Consider the following 14,506-nt stretch of genomic DNA (forward strand, 5'->3'; position numbering starts at 1 on the left):
AGCATTGGCATCTATTGCTTCAGGTATCTCTCTGCTGTGCTTGTTGGTATCAGAAGAGTAACATGAGTTACATATTTCCAGCAATGGCATGGACTGAACTTCCTACATCTTCTTCTTCTGAGAAAAGACAAAGCAGTGTCTTTTAGCAAAATATTGTCCTTCTATGTGTACAAAGGGTTCTGCAAGAAGTGTAAAGCTGGTGGTATGCGGAGATGAATTGCAACAGATTAGCTAAACTATCAGGGAGTAGTCACCTTCTGCATGTCTCAATCTGTCCGATGAAGAGCTTGCCAAGAGTCTCTCTCTGTACTGTGTTATGCTGTGGACTGTCTTGCTCAGTGGCTTGCCTTGGGCAGTAGCCAGTGAAAAGGTGTCTATGGAAGGAAAAAAAAATAATAGGGTACACAGTCACTAATCCCATCCCCCACACACATCCTGCCTTTCTGGTCACCTGAAGTCTTGGATTAACTGCAGTCTATGTGGCCCATGTAAGGATGTGTCCTTAGACAGCCTTTGGGACAAGTACTTGCAAACAAGTACGACGGAGAAGCACCTTCCCATTGCGGTTCAGACAGTGCTGGAGCACACTGTCTGCTCTAAGGGGCCTTCAGCCGCTGTGAGCTGGGTAAAGCACCGTGCCCTCATCCTTCCAGCAATCACCAACACCTTGGCCTGATCTGTCCCACAGCAAGTCAGCTACCTCTGGGTTTGCAAGGCCAACTTGAAGTGACTTGATGTGTGAAATGAATGCTTTGATAGGTCCTACAGCAAATAGGATATAAGCACAGAGAGACCATTTGGAAAAGACATAGGTACGGGGCAATGATCCCAACACACCTTCCTTGCTGGAGTTGGTCACTGCCCTTCGAAAGGAGGGATCAGAAGGGAGAAAGGATTCTTTATTGCCCTCTTAATGACCTCTATTCCTGTTTCTTCCGTGCAGCGGCCCGATGGGTGCTGCGCAGGGGCCGTCTGCTAGTCAGCCTCAAAGTAGATGGCGGCGGACAGAAAGTGCGGTCCCTTCCTTAGGGCGGGGCCCTTGGCGGCGGGGCCCCTGTCCCCGCGGCAGGCCCTGCGGGTACCAGGCCGCGCCGCCCGTACGCACACACAATCTCCCTTCCCCTCCCTCACTGTCGCCCGCCAGCACTGTCGGCCGAGCCCGCGCCGCCAGCCGGACGCATGCGCACAGCTGCCGAGCCAATGGGGCGGGCAGAGGCGGAGCCGCAGCCATTCGGGCAGGGCTGGCTGCGAGTGGGTGCTGCTCAGCCGCCGCGATGGTCTCCTGGATGATTTCGCGGGCAGTGGTGTGAGTGCCGGGCTGGGAGTGGGTAGCAGTGGCTCTTGGTGGGACGAAAGGGGCCCCGGGGCTTCTCCCGGCGGGGCTGCCCAGGGAAGAGTATGGCGAGGGGGAGGCGTGTCCCTTTTCTCATGTTCTCCTTCTCCTATGTTCTCCTTCTCCCATGTCTCCTTAGCTGGGTGCCTTACGCGGCCGTTGGGCTGACGTTGGGTTGCGGGCGGCAGGGCGGCCGGCCTCGCCTCTCCCCGCGCAGGTGAGGCGGGGTGGGCTGCTTCTTCAGGTGTGGCGAGTACTGTGCCGTGCGGGGCTGGCTGGGCTCCTGGGGTGGAGAGGGGTTGGGTGTTTGGGCCACGGTGCCGCCGTGGTGCATCGACCGACGGCTAAGAAGTGCAGTGTTAAACCAAGCAAATAATCTTTTAGAGCGCTTTGCTTCTCGCTTGAAAGGAGTAGAGGTAGTGGGAGCTATGGCTCTGCCCTAGAGGGACGCTTGTCTGTACCTCCAGAAGCGCCCGCAAAAACAGCAGCGGGTTCCTCGTCTCTCGTAGTCACATCGTGTGTATCCCTCTGTAAGTAGGTATTTCCTAAAGGGCCAAAAAAGCTCGGGCCGCTGGTGCCGATCACGCACAAGTCCTGAGCGTTACTTGTAAATCAATCCAAGTTTAGTTATCAAATCTGCGTGCTAACCATTTTCCTTTTTAAATTGTGTCAGAACTGAAAGGGCTGGGAGAAAGCTTGGCAGTGTGAGATGGGGGGCTCTCTGGTGAATATAAGTTACTAGTTGATGAAGTGGTGGACTGGCAGCATTATTGGGTAGTGGTCTTTGTAAACCTGAGGTTTTGGCAGCCTAAGGGCCAAACTTTCGTAGGTAAAAAGTACCATCTTGTGTATTGTTCAAGTTCTATTTGAGAAAATAAGCTCCAGTGCAACCTTTGTCCACTTTCTTAGGCATTGTGCTGTTCTATGGCATATAATGGGCAACTGAGTCTTCGTTGTGCTCTTAGCTTAGTAGCTCTGTGGCTCTGGGGGCCTCAGTGTTTATTGGGTTGCCCGAGCTGAGATTTGCTATGTATGACTTTTTGCCAGACAAATGGACTGACTGCTCACAAAGTAGTCCAGCAAACTTCTGAGCTAGTGCTAAGTATATAGCAGGAGTGTATGACCTTCTTGCAGTAGATTTTCCCATTTTGTTGGTGACAAACATCTCCTTTAAACTGTCTAGTGTAAGTTTATCTGAAAACTTTTTGTTGTGAAGAAATCTTCTCATACTGCTACATACATTTTCCTGCTGCCATCCAGTCACCTACATAAATAGCAATCTTCCTGCTTCAGACTTGTCAGATAATTGAAACTTGCAAAGTAGAGCATGGAGTTCCAGGTCTGGCAAAGGGTAACATTGGTTCAGAAGAGAAAGGCTGTGGGAAGAGTTGCTGTCTGTGCACTTTATCAGTGTGGGCTTCCCATGGGCAATCCACAGCCCTAGAGGCAAGAGGCAAATTATTACTTTCTGTGCATCAAATGACTTTGCTGAACCTGTTTCCACTTCCTTGCTTAAAAGCACTAACTAGATAATTTTTTTCCCCCAACAACTTATATTGCATTGTTTGTAACAGTACTACCAGCACCTCTTGTGAAGGTTTTTTTTTTTTTTCCCTGAAATGAATTGCTGTTTGCCTTTTAAGGATTATGTCTGCTGTAGGCCTAAATAACAGCACAGGGGATGAGAATAGCTACTGCTATCCACAGATCTATTGAAAGAGGTACTAACGGGCAATGTATTGTGTAGTTCTGTGTAGTCTCATCTTCTGGTTGACGTTGGCCACTCATTTGTGTGCCCTAATTATGTTTGCTAAAAAGGGAGTCCTTCATATTATTTATAAATCCTCTCCTTCTTCTGCCCTTGTTTCCTAACAGTGGGATTTTGCTAGCTTGTCAGTGTTCAGCTTCCCAGGAACTTGGACAGCTTTGAGACTATTGTTTAGTTTTGCTTCATAGAGAAAAGTTCACATAGAAGAGGAAGGTGGGAAGTAGAACAGAAGTTGATGTGATGTGGCATAAGAAGTCTTCATTTCAATAGTCTTGAGCCTGTCCTCCTTGTGCTCTTGTCCGCGTCTTCATAATGTGTCCATTACACGGTTTTCCTCAATTTGATCTGTTTTCCTTCCTGGTCTTTTTCCAGACATACTTGTTCCAGTGGCTTTTTTTTTCCTGCCTTGTGTGTCATGAGTTTGGAAGGTGTGTACTACCTTTTGCTTAAATGCCATAAGAAAGGTGGAAATACTTTTTAACCACTACTTAGTTGCTAAGACCTGATGTTTTCTCTTACTTAGGTAGTGTTTTAATTTAGGTGTGGTGACTTTGTATATGTGAGCTATGGCACTGTCCATAGCAAGTCTAAGAAGTCCTGTTGTTGTGTGTGCCACAGTCAGGAATACTTGTTGTATTGTGTTGATTGGAAGGAGCAGCAGTTTTGGCTTCAGCAGAATCTCTTGTGACTGACCTACTATTCTGAGGGGCCAAAAGAGCAGCAAAATGTAAATTTGTAGGTGTGTTGCAGTGTCCTCTGCTGACTTTTAATGTGGAGAACTTGTTTTGACACACCTGTCCCAAGCAAAATGACTTCTGATTCAGTTAGAATTTGCAATTTGAGGTTAATCAATTCTGCTATAATAATTTGGTTAAAGCTTTAAGGAACTAGGCGGTGGAGCTAGTAGAGAATTAGAATTCTTAATTGAATGTGAATTGTCTCAGAGTCATGCACAGGAAACAGGGAGTGGCTCAAATTTGCTGTTCCACGTAAGAATCTTCAATAAAACTTAGTTTTAATGAAGCCTTTCCCCTTTGCTCTGTAAGTGTTGTTATAGTTGGGCATCTAAACATGAAATACCTTGTACAATTTCTGTCTTCTCCTTTCTGTCAAGAAGCAGAAGACTTGAAGCATGTGATTAAAACTTTTCTAAAATGAAAAGTCTTGTGTCTGTGGGGTGCTGCTCTAATAGCACACCTAAAACGCACCTATTAGTGCAACAATCTTCAGAATGATTACTGCAGGATTTTTCCTTTCCCCCCCCACTTCCAAAACCAACCAGAAAATAGTAATTTCTTTGAGTCCTAGGAAACCTCTCAAAGTGATACACCTTGTCAGGTTCTTCGTTTTTAATAGTGGGAATAGCTTTTTAATTTTGTAGCTGCCCATCTTGTTAACTTCCTATAGAACCTGTGTCTGACTTTGTCTGCTTTGATTGCTCATGCATGTCATCTGTAAGGTCTGAGCAATTGTGTACACATCAGTTGCTGAGACAGTATTTAATAGTAAACATGTTGAGTACTTGTCAGTCACAGGCTGGTATGGATGAGATCAGACTCTCCTCTTGTGCCAAGTGAAGATGTGAAGCATCCTCAATACAAAGTAGATGGCCATTTTGTTCTTGCAATCTGTTAAAGCAGACTGTCTGCTGTATTCTGTTAACTTTTTTTCCCCCTTCTCACTTAGAAATGGAAGTTCCCCCATCTGTGTTGCTTTGCAACACTCTCCCGTCTTGTTTGAGTGCCTAGTTTCTTTTTTTTGGTGAAGTTGGTCAACAGTCATGACTGTTGGAAGAGAGAGTAGTTGTGGTCCAGGGGAAGATGTCTCTATCTTGGTTAATAGTATTTAGTTATTTTTCTGTCTGTTTTTACCTGCTTTCGCCACTCTCATTTTAGAGCCTTGCATGGTGCAAAAGATGTACATGCAAAGATTCAGGAAGCATTTGTTCGTTCTGATATTGGATTAGAAGTGTAACTATATTAAGCTGGAAAAAGCCTGGGGCATTCAGGAGGTGACCTGAAAGTAGGTAGTAGTATTAGCTTTTCATCCTTTGTGGTTGGTTGTTTTGTGGGTGGCTGGTTGTGTGGATGTTTTGGTTTTTGTTGTTTGGTGGTGTGGGTTTTTATAAAATAATTGAAGTTGTTTCTTTTATGGTAGTCTCCAAGACATTATCTTATCTACTTTTAATACTGTAGTAGTTATTGGACATTTCCAGGTACCCAGCTGCCCCTAGAGTTACTACACATCTGAGGGGGACTGATTGAAGCTGTAGCTTCTGTGTTGATTGAATTGTCAGGAATATTTCTCTTAGCTTAGTGGTGATGTTTCATGTAACTCTGTATGTTTTGGTTGTAAACCTCTTGTTTGTTTTGGTTTTTTTGCTGTCAAACAAGTTGTCTTAAACAACCTTAATTCATCAGATGGAATTAAGTAATGATAACACCACATGCTGTGAAAGGAATAGTTGTATGCAGCCTGATCTTCCAAGTCAGAAGGCCCGTTTGTGGGCAATTTCCTTCAACTGTAGCCTGCTGCTCTTGCAGGATGCTTCCAGCTGACTTATGAAGGGTGTTCACTGTTGATGGTTGCTAAATGCCTCAGTGAACAGCTGAGATGGTGAAATGTACTGAAATGCCCATCCCACCACAGATCTGCAGAGATTTGATCACTTTGCATCAATTATCTTTGGCAGTCTGTGCTAGGGTTAAACAGATGTCACTGATTTGTTTGCTGTGAGGGACCATCCTGCCCTTCATGCTCTACTTGCCACAGAGTCCAAAAGTTGTGATGGCACAGGGTGATTTTGGTTCTTTTGTCAAACCAAATGAAAATTAGCATGCGTGAAAGGTCAGTCTTTTAGTTGCAGTGAACTGCACCAGCTCGTATTGCTGTTGGTTAGTTGCTAGGTAAGTGCTATGTTGAGAATGAAAAGTTACAGGGCAAAACTGGTATCGTTTTTGGCATGAGCATTGTCTGTGTGAAAGTTTAAAATAATTTACGTTATTGAGCAAGGAAATCATCAGAATGCATCTCTGCAATAGTTGAGCTTACAGAGGTAAGGCAATCCTAATATGTACAGCAAAAAGTACCTGCTCATTACACCCAACTTGTAATACCTATTCTGTAAGTTAGGACAATGCAAAATGACTCATTAGCTCTGACAGTTTGTTGGAAATAAATGTCCCTGCTGCCTGCCTGGCACACCTTTACTTAAATCAATGCTTGCTATGCAGTCTGGTTGCTCTTTTCTCTCCTGTGTTTATGGGACTGTGTAGATGCAGAGCATGCGTGGTCAGTGTTCACAGCCTGCAGGAGGCGGGTGGACTGAGAGAGCTCAAAACCAGATGGAGCTCGACTAGAGACACAATGTGGAGTCTGACATTATTACTTAATGATCTTGGCATGGACTCTGTTACAAAACGTGCTGAAATCCACATCTGCGTCCTATGTGCAGTAGATGAAGAAATACCAAGAACTGCGTGGTCTGGCACAGAAGGATGTTTCTAATTAAAACAAACAACCTCCATTCTTGCATGTTCTACAGACCAATGTCTGCTTCAGCTGAACATATTTTATGTTCTTGAGCATTTAATTAACCTAGATGGAACAGCTTGTCTTTCCTGGTTACTTGGTATGTAGAGCCAACTCATTATATGCTCATATAAGGCTGAGGAAGATCTCAAGCCAAATTCTGCTATTTAAAAGACCCCCAGAATGTTGCTTTGGAACAGTACTTATAATCCTTGATAAGAAATTATTAAAAATTATATATGTCTTAACCCCTGTTCTGGTGCTTCATGGGTAAAGAAGCTTTCTCTAAGCTTTTTGATCCTTTTTGAATTTTTGAAACCTATACTATTATGTGGAAGTATTTGCCTTTTAAAGAAGAAAATCACAGAATCAATAAGGTTGGAAAAGATCTCAGAGGTCATCAAGTCCAGCCTATCACCCAACACCTCATGACTAACTAAACCATGGCTTCAAGTGCCACTTCCAGTCCTCTTTTGAACACCTCCAGGGACAGTGACTCCATCACCTCCCTGGGCAGCCCATTCCAAAATGTTACAGCTGAAAACAATACAATCTATCTGTTCAGAACATTTCAAAATGTAAAGGCCTGCCAAAGTAGATGGTAACATGGTCAAATGAGATGAGGTGTGTAGGGTCCAGGTAGGAAAGACTCTTTTGCTGACCCGTCTGACTTTCACCACAACTGACCTCAGTGGCACCAAATAACCACTCTGATGACATGCTTTCAGACGTGGGGAAAAACAAAACACCCTGGAGTGGCTAACTCTGTTTTAAGTTTTTTGTCAGCCATCACTGTTAGTTATCCAATTCAGTTTATCACTGAAAATAATAGGGCATTTCTTCTGGTTCTATCATGTTTTATAGTTAAGTCTGCAAGCATCAACACAGAAGTGGGTTTAACTAGACTAGTATTTTCTATTTATCGTATTTGAAGTATTGCTCACACATTCTGAAGAGAGTTGGGACTTGCATTTGATCCTAAAAACCCCATGCAATTTCTTTTGAAAGCCTCTGACATAGCATTTAAATGCAATGGTTCAGAAAGCAGGATTTTTCCTGAAGTGAGAAGTCTGACGTAATGCTTTGCTTTACTTCTGCTAATAAAGCTGTTGGAACTTGCAGTGCTCAAGGGGAAAAAAGTAAAAAATCACTTTGTGCTTGTTTCTCCCTGCCACTGTCCAGGGGTGTTATTTCCTCCCCCAACCCCATTTTTTGTAACTTACTGATCAAAACCATGGAAAGGAGAGTGAGGAAAATGGTCACTAGTTTAGAGATATTTAATTAGTTTTGATATGATCATATAGTAACATTACATGAAATTGTAATTATTTTAAAGATAATTCTTTGACTTTGTGCTCTTATTAGTCACTTTTATTTGCTGATCTCTTTTTTTTTTTTGCCAGATTAGGACCTTGCTCTAGAAGATGTTGCTTCCCTTATGACTAAAAGCAGGCCTGGTGTTACTCACTTGAAGTGTATTTACTATTAGACTGTTTGGGGAGGCAGAGAATAAGCTGTCTTACTCACATTTTTCAGCAGCAAACAGCTTAAAGTTGACTTGGAAGACAGTATATTCACAGGAGCATAAAATACCTGTTTTGAATTACTATTGTGGCAGTCTTAAGTTTGCCACAGATGCGTTATAAACAGTGTTTTACTGTTGTACCTATGGAGATTCAAATGGTGATTTTTCTTGAATAAATGCAGAACTCAAATCCTAGAGACAAAATGATATTTACTGTTTTATAAAGAGGACCTCTCAGGTAAATTTGGCAAATGGCATTTCAGGAAAGGTACCCTTGCTCCCTCTGTCTTATGGGTTCTTGGTAGATTTATGTGTAGCCAATTGGACATACTTGTGTTAACAGAATTCTTCTCCTAAGAATGAACCTTTAGTTAATTAGCATGGTGTGCATGCCCCCAATCTACTCCTCAAACTACTGTATTAACACTTGAGTTTCTAAAGAAAATAAACCGTTTGGGTTCAGCAGGGAGAAAATTAAGGCATCTTTAGCATCATATTTTTGACATTAAGGTTAAGTTACTAATACAACTATGTGATTAAGTTTGGTAGAGATTCTGCATGTTGTAAGTTCTTGACTTGGTGTCTCACAGAGTTCTCTTAAGCAGCAGTTACAATTAAGGAAGCACGTATACTTCGAAACTGTGTCCAGATGTTATCTCAATGTTATCTGCCAAATACAAATTTCATAGAAGAAACCTTTTCCTGTGCACAGTTCTGTTTTTTAATGCTCTAAGAAGTTTCAGAAATCCTTTACTGGTTATAAGATAACATCACTTCAGATGATCAAAAGCAAATAAGTCCTAACTGTCTGTGGAAGAGATGAGTCAGGATAATTTTACTTCAAGACTTAGTGTTGTGTGGCTGCACTTCTTTCTTTGCTCAAATGCTTGTCTTCTGTTAAGTTTTCTTCGAGGCAGGACCTTGATGCTGGTTTTTTGGATGTGTAATGATTAAATAGGAGCTTTCTGAGCCTTTGGGTTATGAACTTTTCTCTCTAAAAACAGCAAGCCATGTTAATATTCCTCATATTGTGGCCTGTAGCACTGTTGGATACTTAATTACAAAGAAGAAAAAAAGGCAGCCCATATAATGACTGTATAGTTACATGCAGTGTGGTTTGTCTTTCACTTAAAAATGGCTCAAGAATAAAATGTGGTTTTCCTTGGAACAAGCAGAAGCAATTTTTAGTTGGGACCACTCCTACTTTAAATGTTAGTTTCCGGTAACCAGTAATTTTGATGCTCTAAAAATGTTGAGGGAAGATACTCTTAGAGCAATGACATGATTATGCATTTTAGCTTGTGAGATTCACCCAGGTCTCTAGCAGACCAGTGTATGGTGAAAAAACAAAACTGACCAAGTGGAAATCCTTTTTTTTTTTTCTTAAACATATGCCATTTTGAAGTATTGGAGGAATAGAGTCTTTAGGCTGTGATGGCTGAGGCCATCACATGGGGAAACTCCAGTGCAGTAGCTAACGTCACAGCCACTTTCCAACGCTGAAGAAAGCTTTAGATTCCAAAAACAGCTGAGAATGAGCATGACTTTAGTCTTAATTTGAGAGAATATAAACTGTTTTTCCTCTGATAGTCAAGAGAAAAAAAATACTATGTTACTGAGATTCTGTACTTCAAGTGTTGTATTTGTGAGGTCAGTTTGGCCTTATGCAACTGCTGAGACAAAATATTCTCTAACACTTTACTCCCGATCTCATGCAATTATGCACAGGCTTCCTAGCATGACTTCTGTAGTTTTCTTGGTGGTAATAGAAGTTACAGTATCACAGTATAACTTAGGTTGGAAAGGACCTCGAGGATCATAGAGTCCAACCTATCAACACAGAACCCATGACTAGACCATGGCACCAAATGCCACGTCCAATCTCCTCTTGAACGCCTCCAGGGACAGTGACTCAACCACCTCTCTGGGCAGCCCGTTCCAATAGGCCCAAGTTAGCACCAAGAGAGAAAAATTTGGCCTTGGGTCCTTTCATACGACAAAATGGTGTTTTTTTCTTGTCACTGAAGGAAGTTACTGCCACTTCTGAGTTATCAGGCTTTGGGAGTTACATATGTTAATGAGTGGGGCTACTTTAAACATTAAAAACAGCTGCTGTAATGAGGATGTACTTTCTTGGATTATTGTGGGTTTTATTCTGGAAAGCACCAGCTTGTATATTTTTGACAGCATTTGATTTAGTGTTTCTATCAGATGGAGAAATTTTGTCAATTAGTGTTGCTGTTCTTCAGTTATACTGTCTTACTGCATCTGTTCCAATTCTGTACTGGATAAAAGATCATCATCATATGCAAATCTGATTTGTACCTGGGCACTTCACTAGGATTTTGATCTTTGAGATCTCCAAGAGCTGAAGCTTTTAAGACTTGTAGACATCTTTAAAAATGTGCAGGAGCTGACTGTACTGAGATAAAAGCATGAAACAAATACTACCATGCTGTCTTTGGCCCTCCAAACATCCACCTGTCTTTGCTTGTTTCCAAATTTACTGTGGCATGGAATACAGAAGCCTTTGACACGATGATCTTGAAGGTCTCTTCCAACCTGGTCTGGTCTATTCTATAGGAAGCAGTCACTGACTTTATGAGAGTTAGTTGAGATTATGGTAAGGAACAATTTTTCAGTGTAGTTAGTTGAAATTATGGTAAGGAACAATTTTTCAGTGTAAGAGTTTAACATGTGTAGTGGTGTGATGCTTTAGCCCACACACACCGACAATAAAGCACAGCTAACCCATTCAGAGAAGCGGATGAAGGCTGTATTTTACAAGCAATAATGAAATGCAATGAATATATACTAAATGTACAGTATTTACAATATCATACAAGAATTTACAGAAAAGAACATAACACTGATCCTCCTGAGGAGGATCCCACCTCAGGCTCCCCCCACCTCTCTCCCCCTTCCCTTTCCCCTCTATTTAATTAGACCAAAAAGGAGAAAGAGAGAGAAGGATATTAAGGGAAATTCATTAGGTCAAAACAGTTGTTAAGAAGTTAGCTTTCTTGTCTTACCAGTTTCAGTCTAGGGTCAGCGGCATGCACTCTGGCCAAGAAACGAAAGACAGACTAACTGGAGCTGGAGTGAGTGAGAGAAAGAATGTTAGAGACATTTGCTATGGTACATCTCACATCTGACCAATGAACTTAGTTTGGAATTAACCTTTGTTTTCCTTTTTACACCCAAACATTCAGCTGGAGAGTTCTGCAGCTATCCTTTTCTTAAAGGCACAGCCTAAACTATCACAACATGGAAGGTGCTTGCAAGAAGAATCCTCCTGGATTCTTCTAGAGCATCCTTGATAGGAAGGACTTCATATTCCCATACGGAAATTAAGGCCTAATTAAATTGTAGAAGCTTCCAAAATTATTTTCAATACAAGACATAAAGATTAGAGTAGTAAGTAGGTAAAATAAGAGCTGGTGATTTTTTTTTTGCATCAGTTTATCAAAGCCAAGAAACTGTCAGTTGCATGTATAGCTTTAAACATGACCAAAAAATGACAAAAAATCCCCCAACAATAGCAAAAACCCCCAGATTAGTCAGTTGGTCTCTTCTACCTGATGCCTTTAATCCAGGTGTCAGTCATTGCTGATAAAGGAAAGGGAAGCAGAGTTCAGTACAAGGGCACTTTTTTTCCTTGGAACAAATTCAAACCAGGTTCTCTTAAGAGCTGTGAGAAGTAGGTGAAATAATTTCTAATTGCTGGCTAATTCTGACTGTTCGGTTATGCTCCTTCCTGATGGCTGTTGTAAGGGCACAAATACTTTTCTTCCAGTGGTAAACAGTCATAGCAACAGGTGAAATCAGAGGCTATTGAAAGCAGATTTGAAGGAGGATAACTTGTTTGAGGTTTAAGTATGGGTGAGCAACTTTAAGAATTAATACTTAATGTACTATTGAGCTTGAGGTAACAACTAAGTAAAAGACTGAAGTTCTCTAATAAGAGTTACTTTGTGTTGGAGGCCTTCAGCATTGGCTCTTTGTCACATGGAAGCATTATAGATGCATCTTGTTTCAGTTCCTTTGTGTGGGTGCTTGGAGGTTATGATCTCACCTGCTGACTGTTCTGCACACGTGGTGGAGCTTAGTAAGTGTGTCAACAGGAAATAGTACTGGGATAGTCAGAACGCTGTTGCAGTAAGTGGTCAAACACGTATGTTACAATCAAGTGATGAATGTAGGCACGTGGAGAAGTGACTGACTTTTATAACAATTCTTAGTCCTAATTAATTTTCTATTTTGCTTTCTAGTACTAGTTTTTTTTTGCTATTTCTGTACTACTGGGTTGTTTGTACCTTTTGTTTTGAGCAGGATTTGTGGGCTGATTTTGTTCATGACATGATGATGGTCTCTCTGGGTTTATACCCATCTGTTAAAATGTGCTTGGGCTACTGAGCAGCACAAGAAAAGTTGGGCAGTCCTGGACACAAGTTGTGGACACTATTTCAAGACTTAGATGCAGATCTTCTAGTGAGATTGATAGGACATTGATGCAACTTGTCCATGAGAAATAGCCTTGTTAGAGACGGTAGCCTGGATTTTGCTTTGGGAATTTTTGTTTAGCCATAGGCCCCTGGGAAGGGGCTGTTAGGACACACATGCAGTTGATTAGTCTATCCTGTCCCATCCTCCCAGAAACTAGTGTTTGAGGTATATTGCTGGCTGACTGAAGTGGCCTAATAGGCTGCAGGCTGTGAGTTGGAAATTCAAGGTTAATTCTCATTGAAGGAGGTAGCCTGTGTTCACTTATCCAGTTAATTAAGATAATTCTCTGATCTTTACTATGTTTAGTGTTTTCTAGTATCAAAAAGAATGAGTAACAACCAACCTAGAAAATGCCATGAAAGCTTCCAGTGCTTTTTGACTTGTTGACTGTGTGGAGGAGACACATTGGAATTCATAGGAGGATGCAGGTTTAGGTGATTTTTGCTTGGGGTAATGGAAGGAAAGAAAAATCCTCATTTTTGACTCAAAGGTATTTCTCTGCAGAGAAAATGGTTGGAAGTTTCACATGTTTTCTTGGCATATAAATGGTGTTTTCTCTGAGAGAAACCTGGTGAGCCTACATAAATAAGTAATCAGTACTTCTGCAGAGATTCTAACACAGAGCATCCCTTACAGAAGATACTTGTGTTTTCATTTATCTATTTCGGGGTGGGGGCTGTATACTCTTTCTAGTCTTCTTTCAAGGTTCAGGAAGGACTGTTTCTGTATTGAGAGAAGTTGAAGAGTTCTGGCAGCAGATTCTTTATTTTTGAGGTAGGTCAGTGATGTAGTATTCCATAACATGTGTGGGTAGGATATACATAATGGAGCATGGAGTTCTGCACTGGAAGAAAGGCTTAATTGTGTCTTATCAGACATGTTGAAATGGTTATATTTAGGACTTATTTAATAAATGTTCCTGACATAGGAAAGTCTCACTTCCCAGTGAAATTGCTAGGGAGGTAACTTCTTCCCTTAAAAATGTTAAGGTGGTTTTCAGCTGCTTGAATAATTGCATTATTTTTGGTTATGTTGTGCTTTGGAAGAATCTGGCAGTGGATTTGGGGAGTTGCAGTTTCCTAAGCTGGAAGGTTAGTAGCTGCTTTTCTCTACTCAAGAATGTGCTTTATTTAGATTGGACAGTGCTTCTGGGTACATTCTTCAACTGTTAAAGAACTTCAGCTTGCTTTTTTTTTTCTGTGACTTTTGGGGATATTCTCTATGTAAGAATGCTATGAAGATTTTAACGTACCTGCTTCTGATCACATTCCTGCTAATCTGCTAAAAGAGTTACTGAATTTAAGGTTTGCTACTGTTACCAGACCTGTGCTTTTAATAGGGTTTGTGTGATTTCTCCCGCCCCTTGCCTAAGGCAGGGGGTAAAAGAGGAAGATACCTTTTGGTGTGAGTTTCAATAGCTTAGCCTCATGCTCCCTTGTCCCTCTGACAGACTAGCATTTTGGTCCAAGTGTGTTCTTTGTCATTACTCAAGTGTGTAGACTTTTGATGTAGATAATGGCTAGTGTTGTATAACTGAATGTTGTCTGGTAACAAAATGGAACTAAATTCTGTCGGGGTCTAGAGAGAGAGGCTTTGTGTGTAGTGCCTTTTGAAAACATTCAGGACAAAAATGCCGCAGTGAGCTTTTGTTTGTCTGGACACGTAAAAACCTAGGAGATAGTAAGCTCTAGATGGTGTGCATGATGAGGGAGTTGCTTTTTTAATTTAATCGCTGGCTATTGTGTGTATTCCCCCTCACCCCACCCCCCTTGAGTGGGATTCTTATTCCTTATGCCTTATTTTGAGCATGAGAGTAGCACACAGATGCACAGCAGTTAACTTT

At 41.6% G+C, this 14,506-nt stretch overlaps 1 protein-coding gene across 1 annotated transcript in view; it reads left to right on the forward strand.

The window, feature by feature from the left end:
• Nucleotides 1–1,214: 1,214 nt before the first annotated feature.
• Nucleotides 1,215–14,506, forward strand: part of REEP3 (receptor accessory protein 3) — a 42,242-nt gene continuing 28,950 nt past the window's right edge. The window contains exon 1 of the mRNA XM_068140123.1: nt 1,215–1,306. Within this exon, the coding sequence (XP_067996224.1) occupies nt 1,275–1,306 (32 nt within the window). The 5' untranslated portion in view covers nt 1,215–1,274. The remainder of the gene's footprint in view (nt 1,307–14,506) is intronic.

The sequence above is a fragment of the Melanerpes formicivorus genome, unplaced genomic scaffold, assembly GCF_026170545.1.
Source record: "Melanerpes formicivorus ecotype bairdi unplaced genomic scaffold, bMelFor1.0.p_v2 SCAF_6, whole genome shotgun sequence".
Lineage (NCBI taxonomy): Eukaryota > Metazoa > Chordata > Aves > Piciformes > Picidae > Melanerpes > Melanerpes formicivorus.